At 44.0% G+C, this 13,140-nt stretch overlaps 1 protein-coding gene across 3 annotated transcripts in view; it reads left to right on the top strand.

Moving 5' to 3' along the window:
* The window catches only part of LOC118234598 (transcription intermediary factor 1-beta-like), a 37,086-nt gene that overhangs the window by 10,686 nt on the left and 13,260 nt on the right, over positions 1–13,140 (top strand). Inside the window, exons 10-19 of one of the 3 annotated variants that reach the window (XM_035431245.1) lie at positions 156–1,420; positions 1,536–1,578; positions 2,026–2,059; positions 2,625–2,896; positions 3,023–3,053; positions 3,447–3,585; positions 3,752–4,084; positions 4,241–4,351; positions 4,500–4,592; positions 5,497–5,975. In XM_035431245.1, the coding sequence (XP_035287136.1) occupies positions 156–1,420; positions 1,536–1,578; positions 2,026–2,059; positions 2,625–2,896; positions 3,023–3,053; positions 3,447–3,585; positions 3,752–4,084; positions 4,241–4,351; positions 4,500–4,592; positions 5,497–5,871 (2,696 nt within the window). In that variant the 3' untranslated portion in view covers positions 5,872–5,975. Of the gene's footprint in view, positions 1–155; positions 1,421–1,535; positions 1,579–2,025; positions 2,060–2,624; positions 2,897–3,022; positions 3,054–3,446; positions 3,586–3,751; positions 4,085–4,240; positions 4,352–4,499; positions 4,593–5,496; positions 5,976–9,523; positions 9,755–9,859; positions 10,085–12,056; positions 12,164–12,748; positions 12,888–13,140 lie in introns of those variants that run through there. The other 2 variants (XM_035431246.1, XM_035431247.1) reach the window with 2 other exon arrangements.

Raw genomic sequence — 13,140 nt, 5'->3', positions numbered from 1 at the left:
CTTAGCATAGTTATTTTCTATTTTCAAGGTAAAAATTCTGCATGGTATGTTTTTAATTATGAATGCTGTTGTTAGTTCAATTTGTTGAATTTCAGTTCAGTGTTGTGACAGTGTGTCTGTGTATTCTGACACAATTTCCCTGCTTGTTTTTTTAGGTCAAGTTGTGGTTGAAAAGGTCCCTTTTGCTTGTACAAATAATGAAAATGCTATCGGAAAGAATCCTCATCTACACAAAAACCAGACTCTTAATAGCCAAGTCTTCTTCACCACCGAAACTCCACCCACATCCTCTCCCAACCCTCCTACTTACTGTGACAACTCTCTCACTTCCTCTCATAAATCTGCTGCTTCTGCCCTTTCTGCTTCTTTCCAAACTTCAAGAACTTTAAACTCTAACACTTCCACTCACGATTTGACAATTTCCTGTCACAACCTTCCCACTCTTAGTTCTTCCCAAATTCAAACGGCATTCTCTCACATCTCAACTACTTCCTCTGGCAACCCTCCCACTTCCTCTGGCAACCCTCCCACTTCCTCTCTCAACCCTTCCACTTCCTCTGGCAACCCTCCCACTTCCTCTCTCAACCCTTCCACTTCCTCTGCTAAGGGTCCCAGTCTTTCTCAGATGCTGTGCCCTTCTTCCTACAGACCTATCGGAACCCCAGCTGTCTCCCACACCGCAATTTCTCCCTGTCACAGCATAGCTGATATTTATAACTCTAACCTCTCTTCCCGGGCAGTTATGCTGCCTTGCCTCCTTTCTACCTTCCCCCTCTCCTTACCTGTCGCTTTGTACTCTGTCTCCTTGAACGCTGCCCCCACGATCCCCATCCCTCTCACGCCAAATGGTCAAATGGCTAATGCCAACACTCCTGCCATACAAACGTCTGCCAGCAGTCCTTGCAGCCAAATCTCACAGACCGTTGCACAGGCAGCCATTCTCCCAGAAGCTCAAGGCTCGAGTGAGTCTATGCCGTTGGACACAGTGGTCGGTCTTGCCGCGTCCACAGAAGACCAGACTGCCAACGGAACTTTCCTGGCGCCCCCTGTGAAAGCGCTGGCAGACTCCCCGTGTGAGAGGACTCCCCCTGCTGGTGGTGCGCAGGAAGAACCCGTGAACCCTGCTGCCGCTGAAAATGAGCCCACGTCCACCGTGGTGGAGGCGGACATCACAGAGTGTGCTGGGGACCCCAGCGAGGAGGCGACACCTACATCTGATACCAGTTCGGCATGTGAGATTGCTTCTTCCAGAGCCACTGATGACTCATCAGTCAATGGGCTGTCAGTCAGTTCCTTGGATTCAGCTGGGGTAGACCTCCAGATGCCTGCCTGCTCTCCAGGTAACACTGGATCAAGCCCCCAAAACCCCACCCAATTTGAGTTGGGGGACCAGGGTGACCTCTTCAGATGTCCTGTGAAGGTAAGAGGCCCAGCGAGAAAGAACCATCCATCATTCTGGTGGCATTTCACTCAGCTTAGTTCTCACTCACAATCCCATCAGAAATGACTTGGTCTTTTTTATTTACGTCCTGCAGGAAGATGACAACAATGACAAAGAGACAAACCTTGCAAATGAGGGTAAGTAGACCCACCACCAGCTGACTTTCTTAGCTTGGGGGACTGACTTTCTTGGCTCGAGGGAATGATGCTCTTGGCTCAGGGAAAAGACACTTGGTTCAGGGAAAAGACATTCTTGGCTTGGGGAAAATATGCTCTTGGTTTTGGGGAAAGATGCTCTTGGTTTGGGGGAAAGATGCTCTTGGTTTGGGAGAAAATATGCTCTTGGTTTGGGGGAAAGATGCTCTTGGTTTGGGGGAAAAGACGCTCTTGGTTTGGGGGGGGGGGGCTGTGGCGTGGTGTGGCGACGCGATTCTGAGGGACAAAGTGATTTTAATTTTCTTTTTTCCCCCTTTCCCCCTAACCCCCAGATGAATACCACCCATAGGTGTACAACACACCTTTGTCTCTCTTTTGTCTTGGTCTCATTGTCTTGTCTGCTTCTGTTTCCCACTCTTCTTTCTCCAGGTGACGATCAGAAACCCAAGAAGGCAGATAGGAGGTACTCATTTAAGTGCTACAGTAACGACAAGAAAGGGTTTTAAAATTAGTCTCAAATTTTTTGCCTTCAAGGGAGAGCATTTCACATACAGCTGCTAAAAGTAACAGTGTAATGGCTGCGATCATATACAATCTCTGAACAGCCCTGCAAAACAATTTTGGATAGGTTAACCTTACTCCATTACGTTAAAAAACAATTGCAAGTCTTACTGATTACACTTTCTCCTTCTCAAAGTACACCTGAGCTTTGTCATCCTCTCTGACTTTTTCGAGACAGCTCAGATCACAATGCCGTTGGGTATTAGAACTTTTTTGGAATGAATTGTTTTTGGTGTCAACGGTCTAGTTTTGGAACATCTGCTCTGACAGCTGTTGTAGCCTTCAAGATTTGGACATGTCAAACTGTGAGTCCTGAGTGGAGGACGAGCCACTTTCCCTCATCTAACTAGGCTGTTGTTATGGGACACCATTTTGATATGGATTGTTGTTTTTACTCAGTGACATCCAGAGATGTTTTTTTTTTTTAACTTACCAGTCTGGTCTCATGTAATCTCACCTCTCTCTAGACCAGCCCTTGTGCCCTGTTTGAAAGTGCTGGCAGACTTCCTGGCCCAGAGGCCTCCCCCTACAGGCAGGAAGAAACATGCAAACCCTGCTGCCGGAGATACCGGGCGCGCCTCCACCGTGGCGGAGATGGACAGCGACAAAACCTGCGTGGGAGCCGTTGTGGAGGTCGTACGGAAAACAGATGCAGACTCAGCAGGCAAGACAGATTACAGCAATGACATGGACTGGCGAATCAGCCACAGTGAGGAGACTGAAGGCTTGGACATCAAGAGTAAGTAAATGGCCAACTCTGTCACTCACCGCACCAAAACTGCTGTACCCCAGACACAGAAGGAGATGTGTGCATACATGTATTTCTTCCTCTCTGAATACATTTCATTCTCTCTTTCTAACTCAGGTTTTCAGGAGCCCAGGGAAGCAGACAAAAGGTGCTGCTTTTAACATATTGTCAAATACAGTAAATATTACACAAGGTTAAAGTAAATCTTGGTTTCAAGATTTGTCAACAAATGTTTTGTCAACAATTGAGAGCGTCCAATGCAATGCACAGTGCCCCTTCAGGTAGTCACTGTATAATACACAATCATATAAGTCAGTCATTGCAGATCGTGACCTCCCACTACATTTCTGTATCCCATGGGGTGCTCGTTAACCGTGTGATGCTCTTGTAGGTGATCAGTAACCCAGTGATCCTGTTGTAGGTGATCAGTAACCCAGTGATCCTGTTGTAGGTGATCAGTAACCCAGTGATCCTGTTGTAGGTGATCAGTAACCCTGTGATCCTGTTGTAGGTGATCAGTAACCCTGTGATCCTTTCATAGGCCCTTGGTTCCCAGAGTCTCTTTGGTGCGGCTACCCGTCTACCTCCCCCCACCGGGTTGCCCCCTGCCCCAGTTCCGCCTCGTCCCCAGCGCCAACAAACAGGAAGTTCACCTGGAGCAGATACTCGAGGAGGACCAGGTGGGATCTTCTCTCTGCTGTGCTCTGGACTCTGGACTTACTGTGCAGAGCGCCAAGTATACCAGAAAAACATTATCGGTCTATTACGTGTCCAACATATTGTTCTGAAATTTGCGGTTGATGTATTTTTAATGTAATGGCTCAACATTTGTTTTTTTTTTTCTAGTCATCATTGACAAAATGCCCGAGTCAAAAGTTGTGCCGCATACGATGGCCTTTGAAAAGGAAAGACCCTCCCCTCAACTGTCCAGCTACCACCTCCAAAAGAGCCAAATCCATGAACGTGCAGGGTACCACTGGGACTCCTCCGGAAGACTACCATTGGAATATCACGGAGGAGATCAGAGAGGAGTGTGATAAAGCGAGACCGAGCGAAGACCGCATCAAAAGGGTCCTGAAGGAGACCTTCAAGACCAGAAGGACCTGGATTGACGGACAGCCTCCTGGCAAACTCCTGCCCATCTGCAAACCCTACCCGTGCTTCAGATTGGGAACGTTCGTGAGTATTTAGTCATGCTGAACTTTCTATTCCGAATGTACGTTATCTTGCAAATCATATTTTCATATCTGAAGGAGGTCTGAAATTATTAAGAGTTGTTGTTTTTTTTACTTTCAGTATGTATGTTTTTATTGCTGTTGCTCCTTAATTTTGCAGATCATGTATGAGTTTGCCATGCTGCTGGGGGGGAAGAAATTTGATGCCATTCCACAGAGAGCTGAAAATTTCCTCAATGTAATGGAGTCTATGATGGGAGCACAGAAAGAGGTAGGCCTCTTGCAGAAGAACTTTGTCTTTAAAAGACTGTGGAAAGGGTGCTTTGTGTTTTGTATTTAAGGACGTGTGCGCAGTTAACTTTATATATGGCTTAATTGCGTTCACTTAAAGGACTTTCGCTTTGTTTTGCCTTTTGCAGGGTGAGCTGAGGATGCTTCCTGTGCTGTCGATGATTGAGGAAAACACAAAATTTGAAAGGGAAATTTCTGCGTCTGTGATTACTGTATGCAAGGTAAACAGTCAACTACTATACGCCACAATGTGCCAAGTGTTCCATTTCGCATCACTACTGCTAAAATAACAATTATATGCACATTTTATACACCCCTCTGAAATACCCCGCTGGTTCCTGGGGCGCAGAATTCATTAGACTGGAAATCTTTAGGGCAGTGTCCGTCCAAAGAGTGAGCATTGAAGGTTTAATTCAAAGCATTGTCATAGGGATGGTCACGAGTACACAAGCATTTAAGTGCTCAAAAGACGAGGACTGCTCGAGGACAATACACCGAAAACAAATTACTTAAATTCAGGCGAATTAGCACGCTTAGCTTCATTCTTTGTTTTTACATGGCAGCTTTATCCGTTTGTTATTTTATGGGTAATTAAGTTGAAAGGTCACCTGAGGTGTTGCAGCTGTGTGTGCATCAAAGATAAATTCTTGTGGTTAGCGGGTACAACCTTGTGTGGCTGAGGAAGGACAAACTGACACGTCCTCAGACACGCTATGCTCTGCACACGTTCCAGTAATTTTCCATTGATATATATATACACAAGCATAATTTTTCTATCACATACTCAAGCACTAAAAAGCATCAAATCACCCATCCCTATTGTGTAGATGGAGGACATCAAGACAAGACTATTTCTCATTAGTCAGGTAAACCAGACTCTGCTTGTGCTACGTCATGATGTTTTTCAATCATGATAGATTTCCACTAAAACATAAGTGCATATTGTCGCCTTCACACGATGGAGATTTATTTACCGGCTACAATCGCAAGGCTATAACTTGCCAAGTAATTTAATGTGTATTTAGGCTTACGGTACCTTCGTGTATTGCGGTTGTTTTAAAATGGAATGTGTTTCCGTGGAAGCGAAACGCGGTTAAACGGGAAAACGTTTCTTTCCCTGCGCAGGCCGCGTCTCCCGGCGACTTACAGCTGAACTCCCGAGAAACGCACCCTCCCCGGCTCGTCCTCCACGTCACCGACGACAGCCTGCTGGACGCTTTCATCGTGGGGGACACAGTGATCGCACGCGCCCAGGCCAACACGGTCCTGGATGCCGTGGTCACCTTGCTGGCAACATACTACACGTTTCACTTACAGTATCCGCGAATATACTCGCAGGCACTCGGGTTCCTGCAACACCATCTGTTGGGCGATATGTATATAGGGCCGAAATCGAATAGGTTCAGGTTGCTCTCTAGAGAGTTTGTAAAGTGCAGGAAAAAGCCACAAGGACCCCGAACAAAAATTCTTAGATGTACGCTTCAGATGTGCAATGACTGAGAAGTGTCAAGTGCCATGGGTGTCTCTTTTTGAAGATTTTTAAACTTAGGCTATATGGAATTGCCTTTGTAAATGGTTTGTAAATAAATGTTTCATTAATTTGTGCTTGTATAAGGACACGTTTTTCTCTCCGTAATTGCCCTCATTCTCCTTCAAACATCAAAACCAAAGCAGAATTCATGTACGTTCTTAAAGCCTAACAAACCATGCTTCTTTTATTCACACTTTTATTAATCACTGTTATACTGTCATTCTTGGCACATTTTATAATATTTAGGTCATTAAACCACCTTGATTTGCTTAAAAAGTGTTACAGAAAAGTATGTAAGCATGTGTTTTAATTTAACTTTGCATGTCATTCAAGATACCTTTGTATTTATGGCTTTAATATATACAGTTGAGGCCAAAAATGTACATACACGTAGGCTGTTTTTCATCAAGTTGATTGTCCCTTTAAACAGTCTGGAAGATTCTATAAATTGATTTAATGACATTTTAGAAGCTTCTGATTGGCCAATCGTCATAATTAGGAGTTAATCGGGAGTTAATTGGCAATTGTGGCTGTATTTAAGGGCCTACCTTTAAAGCCACTGCCTTTTTGCCCTTGATACCATGGGAAAATCCAAGCAACTCAGCCAAGACCTCAGAAAAAAATTGTGGACCTCCACAAGTCCGGTTCCTCCTTAGGAGCAATTTCCAAACAACTTAAGGTACCACAAGCATCTCTACAAACAACTGTATGCAAATATAAAAATCTTGGGACACGATCGTTCAGGAAGGAGGCACAAATTAATTCCCAGGGCTGAACAAACTTTGGTCCGAAAGGTTCAATTGAACCCCAAGACAACTACAAAGGAACTGGTGAAGGAGTTGGAGGCATCAGGTACCAAAGTATCTACATCCACCATTAAGAGAATCCTACATCGCCATGGCCTGAAAGGCTGTCACACAAGGAAGAAGCCCCTACTCCAAGACCAGCATAAAAAAAGTCAGAATGAAGTTTGCAGGTGATCACCAGGACGAAGACCAAGCCCTTTGGAGGAGTGTTCTCTGGTCAGATGAAACATAAATTGAACGGTTTGGCCATAATGATCAGCGCTATGTATGGAGGAAAAATGGTAAGGCTTTAATCCGAAGAACACCATCCCTACTGTGAAGCATGGGGTGTCAGCATCATGTTGTGGGTGTGTTTCGCTGGAAAAGGAACTGGTGCACTTCAGAAAATAGATGGCATCATGAGGAAGGAGGATTATCTAGAAATACTGAAGCAATACCTCAACACATCAGCTAGAAAGTTAAAACTTGGTCGCAACTGGGTCTTCTAGCAGGACAATGATCCTAAGCATACCTCCAAAGTTGTAACAAAATGGCTTAAAGTCAACAAAGTGAAAGTATTGGAATGGCCATCACAAAGCCCTGTCCTGAATCCCATAGAAAATTTGTGGACTGAACTGAAAAAGCGTGTCTGAGCAAGGAGGCCCACCAACCTGACTGAGTTACACCAGTTCTGTCAGGAGGAATGGGCAAAAATTGCAGCAAAGTATCATGAGAAGCTTGTGGAGGGCTACCCCAAGCGTTTGATTCAAGTTAAGCAATTAAAAGGCAATGCCACCAAATACTAAAAAAGTGTATGTAAACTTTTGATCCACTGAAAATCTGATATAGTACATAAAAGCTGAAATAAATCTGTCTCTTAGCTATTAATTTGATACTCCAAGGACAATTCACGTGGCTGATTGCCTTCGTTGCTAGAGTCAGAGTCGTCACTGAAGTCCCAGCACATGAAATGTTTTTTGAGAAGCATTCCGTCAGCTCTTTCTGGTAACGAATAAATTATCATGGTCAATGCTCGGCTAGCGGTTCTAAGCAGGATCTGTTTTGTCCTTTGTTGTCACAGCGTTTTGCTATATCCCGTTACATAAGATTATAAGACCGGAAAGAAGATTGGGTAAAATGTACTTTTTTTCACACCGTGTCACATCAGTTTACACAGTCAGACCGGTTCTGACTAGGGTGGTTTTGATCGTACGTTTCACAGATTTTGTAACACAGGTAAATAAGCACACAAGCGAACGCAAAAACCTCATACATTTTTCGAACAGTTTTGGAACATGGATGTAGGCACGTTGCAGACGACTACAAGAGCAAGACGATCGGCAGAACAATGGCGAGGGTGATGAAGCTCACCAGACATAGGCCATGGAGCGGTATCCGCAGAACTGTCAGAGCTGCTTCAGCGCCAAATACACAAAACCTCCAGCAAACACAGCACAGACAAGGATCCAACAGACTATCAGTATCCTAAGCACACACTGACATATTTCTCACATTCGCACTTCACTCTTTTAATTTATACACATTACATATTTTTCAAACACGTAACATTCATTACAAACACATAACATTTATTTCAGGCACAACATCACATCAGACTCTTTTCTCTTACCATAGCTTTTTACCATAGTTTTAGATTCTTTGGAGGAGAGGCTTCGTATTTGCCTCGGCCCGGGGCGGATACACACTGCTCTTAGATCCAACTATGCGTGCTGACTTATAAAAATGGCTCTGCTTACCTTATTGCTTTTGTGGCCACTGCTGAACCAGGCGTCAGTAGTTCCGTCCAGGCGTTCGGCTTCCCCGAGCCTCTCCTGGCTGGCTGGCTCGCCAATTCAATGTGGGAAAACCAGGCCCCAGCCTGGGCCAGAAGCGCTGGGTGTTCTCCTCACACTGTTGAATAATTCTTCAAAATATACACTTCACAGAGTCTGATGCAACTGGATTTATTGCAGGCAATTCAAAGATAACATGCAAGAACCCGGGCTGATCTGCACAGATCAATACAAACACTCTCCAAGCACTCCATAAGACACTCACAAAAACACACACGACGCACTGAATTCCCCTGGGGCCAAACACTCCTTTTTATCCTATCTTGTTAGCTCCTCCTGTTGTGGAGCTTAACCTTATTACTTCCCACATGCTTACATCATTTTACTTGACTCTTTCCAATACACCATTGTTTCTCACTTTCTGCCCAGATTTTACACCATTATTTCCAAGCCCCCTTCCTTTCTTATATAAAAAAATAAGTGTTCACCTCCCCTTTCTTACATAAGACAGGTGTTCACCTCATCTAGCCCCTGCGGGTTCTATCACTCATGACATTGTCTGTTTGAAAAGCCAAGTTTACATTATAGGAGACTGTGCTTGTATTATGTGGAGGTTTCTGCTGGTTGTTTATACTTTGACCATGGTCTAACCACTCTTAACTGTACAAGTAATAAGTAATGTTGATATGATCATAGTGGTGATGGCCGTAGGCTTACGTGCACTTCCTTTCCACAGTATTTCAGACGGTCCTCGGTAACCTCGCATGGATCTTGAGATATTACGGTTTAAATGCTATTCTATAGTTTCATGAAAGGTACGCATACGCAGTGGCGTAGGTTTCGTTTGAACATTGGGGGACGGGTCTGAGGGTCCTCCCCCATGAAATTTTGAGCGCCAAACACTCAAAATTCTGGTAAATTTGTATACACCAATTAGTGCCGTTTCTGCATCAATTTATGGTGGAAATGGAAAACACAAAATTCAGGGGGACTAATGCACGTGTTCTGCATACCCTCGAAATCTACGCCTATGCGCATGCGTGTATAACTTCTCCGTTGCAATCTCGAGCCTTCATGTTCAAAACTCAGTACCAGTGTTCCTGTAGAGCAGTTTGAAATGCTGGACGAAGTACGAAGTTTCTTGTTAGCCAGTTTGTTGGTGCTCTTGCACATGTGGTAGCCGGAAGTCACTGTGGGGACTCCAATGAGTCAGTGTTGCCTCGAAAGGATTTTGCATCCATTGTAAATTTTAAGTACATTGTGAAATTTTTACGGTACGCTATTTCACCTTTGATTTGCATTTCTATATGAGCAATCTATTCAAAAACCTGTGTACACTTGCCTTGTGATTTTCCAAAGAAATTTGCCTTTTCGTTTAGAAATGTTCTTCGACGGCTGTGTGAGCGGAGACGGGTTTAAGTCTCATCCAGTGAAAAAGGATGATGACAGTAGAACGGTCTCATCGCTGCGACCGGTATTGCGTTTTGGATATTGTGGTGCTTGCGGAACAAAACTGGGACCAGACAAACGTCCCCAACTTCTACCGTGTTTACACTCCTTGTGCAGTCAGTGTGTCCCACATGCTCTCGGCGTGGACGACAGGGGTAAGTAGAGTAAAGTTTTGCAGCTGCGGCAGGGTGTAGTTCATAGCCTAGTACCAATTTTATTTCAATTTTAACAAAAATAAATTGTTTTTTGCGTGGGCATTTGTATTGCATAAATGTATATTTCTTCTGTGCAGTAGTCTATTTACTCTTACAGCAGATGTAACTTGTTCTACCAATTAATTAATCACAACATACAGCATTTTAAGTAAAATGTTCGCTTTTACCGAAAGCATCAGAAGACAGCAAATTAAATTGATCAGCCCTAACGCTAACGTCATTCTGCTCTCCATCAAGGTGTATACACGGAGACACTTTGCACAGTAGGCTACATGTTGTTTGAAGTACAGTAGGCAACATGGTTGTAGTTCTTCTAGTCAAAGATCTGTGCTGATGCCCCTTGATGGAGAGCAGGCTGATCAATTCAATTTCCTGTCTTTTGAGGCTTTCAGCAAACGGAAACATTTCATTAAAACATAGTTTTTGTTTGTGATTACTTAATTGCACGAACAAGTTAAACTCCTGTTGTTATCAAATCAGACAGTCAGTACATGCACAGTTGAAATCGAGCTATATTAATAGCTCGATTTGGCCAAAGATGGGATTTAATTGGATTATTGTCGTTCTCCCAAAATACATGACTCGGGAAGAATCGAATTATTGACCGAGGTATGTCTGACTAAGACTTCTTATAAATTGAAGCGATTGCCGTAGTAAATCGACCCCCAACCGCATTATCTAGGTATGTTAGTCCGACTTTGAAAAATTCGAATTAGTACGATTTCAGTCGGACTAAGGTGTTTACATGATTTTTTAAAGTCCAGTTTTAGCCAGACTAAAGCAATAATTCGACCTTTTCAAGCATCATGTAAACCCACTGAGTGATTTTGTGGGTGTGGGAAATTGTGTGATGCACTCACTGGTCCAATTAAAATGAATTAAACACATTGGTAACCGAATTTAAATACACAAAACAAAATTGTGAAATGGAATTATTAGCTATCTCTAATGTTCATCGTTAGTCGTTAGGTAGCCATATGAAATTAGTTAAAGTTAGACATTTAGCTAGGTAGCTCGCTAGACATGAAAGTTGCCACGAAGATCCTACTAAAAAAAATAACGTGACGCCCCAGCTGTAATTGCCTAGCTAACAGATTGCAAAGACAATACAGTTCCTGAGGTTAATAGAACTGGCTATCTAGTAGCTACATTCAATTCAATTCAATTTTTTTTCAGTAGCGCTTTTTCCAGAGAACTGTCACAAAGAGGCTTTACAGAGTAGCAAGGCAAGAAACAGAAAAAATAGCAAACAGAGCAAACACCAGACCGGAACATCTTAATAGCAGGTATATAAGGTAAAAACTCCCAGTGTGGAGAAAACCCTCAAACGGCAGCGAGAAAAAACTCCCCAATGGGAAGAAATATTGAAGAAATACAGCCAGCCTGGTGTAAAGTTTCAGTAGAATGGAATGTGGCAGAAATACAAGGGATCTATCACAGCATATAGAATGGGTTAAGCGGGATTTAAATTAAGTTATGTTCGCAAAAAAAGTAATTTTTTCATGCAAATTTTTTAGGGGGTATCCACAGCACAGTAATGAGGTACCATAGCTATACCAAAATTGGTAGTTGGAGAGCCATGGCAATTGTAGTCCACCTGCGAAATGGAATTGAGATTGGTTTTGAATCGTCAGAGATATTGAGATTCAAAAATCGCTGTTTTAAACTGGAGAGCTGACCAATGCTCAATGTAATATTAACCATTTGAAGAGTAGGTTTATTGGAATGTTTTTTTTTTCATTCAAAATCAGTGTTCCTGAACTCTATTGCTTACAATTACCAGTAGCGATTGATACATCAGCATTAGAATGTTAAGTTGAGAACATTCTAATCACATATTTTTGTGGTCTTACAGCGTCAATTTGCTGATTTTTATTTTGGCTTGTCATAATGGTGTCTCCTCCTACCCCAGCCAGCCAAAGATGTCTGGTGTGTGGCGTGGAATACTCTCCCATGGGTGTTACTGATGATTTCTTCTACAAGGATTCCCCGAGTGGCCCATCCAAGCCAATCAGTAAGGTGAGTGTCTGGCTCGAGGGGTTAACTGGGTTCTTTAGCCACTTAGCTAATGCTGTTCATCCATGGTTAGCCGCACTCATTAACCGCTTAGCTAATGATGTTCATCCATGGTTAGCCGTGTTCATTAGCCACTTAGCTAATGCTGTTCATCTGTGGTTAGCCGCGTTCATTAGCCACTTAGCTAATGCTGTTCATCTGTGGTTAGCCGCGTTCATTAGCCACTTAGCTAATGCTGTTCATCTGTGGTTAGCCGCGTTCATTAGCCACTTAGATAATGCTGTTCATCTGTGGTTAGCCGCGTTCATTAGCCGCTTAGCTAATGCTGTTCATCTGTGGTTAGCTGTCAGTTAGCAAAGGAGCAGCAATCAGACCGCGCACAGCCAGGGCGCTTGTGCTACCTTGACTTTACACATTTCGGGTGCCCCGTGTCGCTGGACGGCAAGAGTGCGAAGGCAATTTGGGTCACACCCGCAAGCTTGGTTGCACTGCACTGCTCAAACGCGTGCCAGTGTAAACGGGCTGTTCCTGTTCTCATCCTTCCATCTCTCCCTCCCTCTCTCTGATCCTGTTCTTTCTCTCTCTCAGTGTGGGGGCTGCGGGGGAGCGGGGGCCGGGGGCTGGTGCGTCGAGTGTGGGGAGGCTCTCTGCCCCGAATGCGTCTCCGCCCACAAGAGGGTCAAGGTGACCCGCGAACACGCCGTCCTGCCGCAGAAGCCCCCCACAGGTACGCACATCCTCCTGACCTGTTGGGTCAGCTGCTTGGGGGGGCTAGTCGTCCTGTTGTCACCAGTCCCCCGGTCAAATTTAGGCAGGTTGTTGCGAGCGTTCCCACTTGGCATATTTTCAGCGCACAACTTGTTTCAGAAAAACAAAATGCAAGAGTAGCCTGCTTCTTTCAGTGGCTCTGGTGAGTGAGACCTCTAATTTCTGGGCCTGTTCAAGTTTCAAGTTTTATTTAAAAGCAAGTCATCGACACA

The sequence above is a fragment of the Anguilla anguilla genome, chromosome 8 (assembly GCF_013347855.1).
Source record: "Anguilla anguilla isolate fAngAng1 chromosome 8, fAngAng1.pri, whole genome shotgun sequence".
In the NCBI taxonomy this organism is placed as follows: Eukaryota; Metazoa; Chordata; class Actinopteri; order Anguilliformes; family Anguillidae; genus Anguilla; species Anguilla anguilla.
This window is presented reverse-complemented; position numbering and strand designations above follow the sequence as displayed.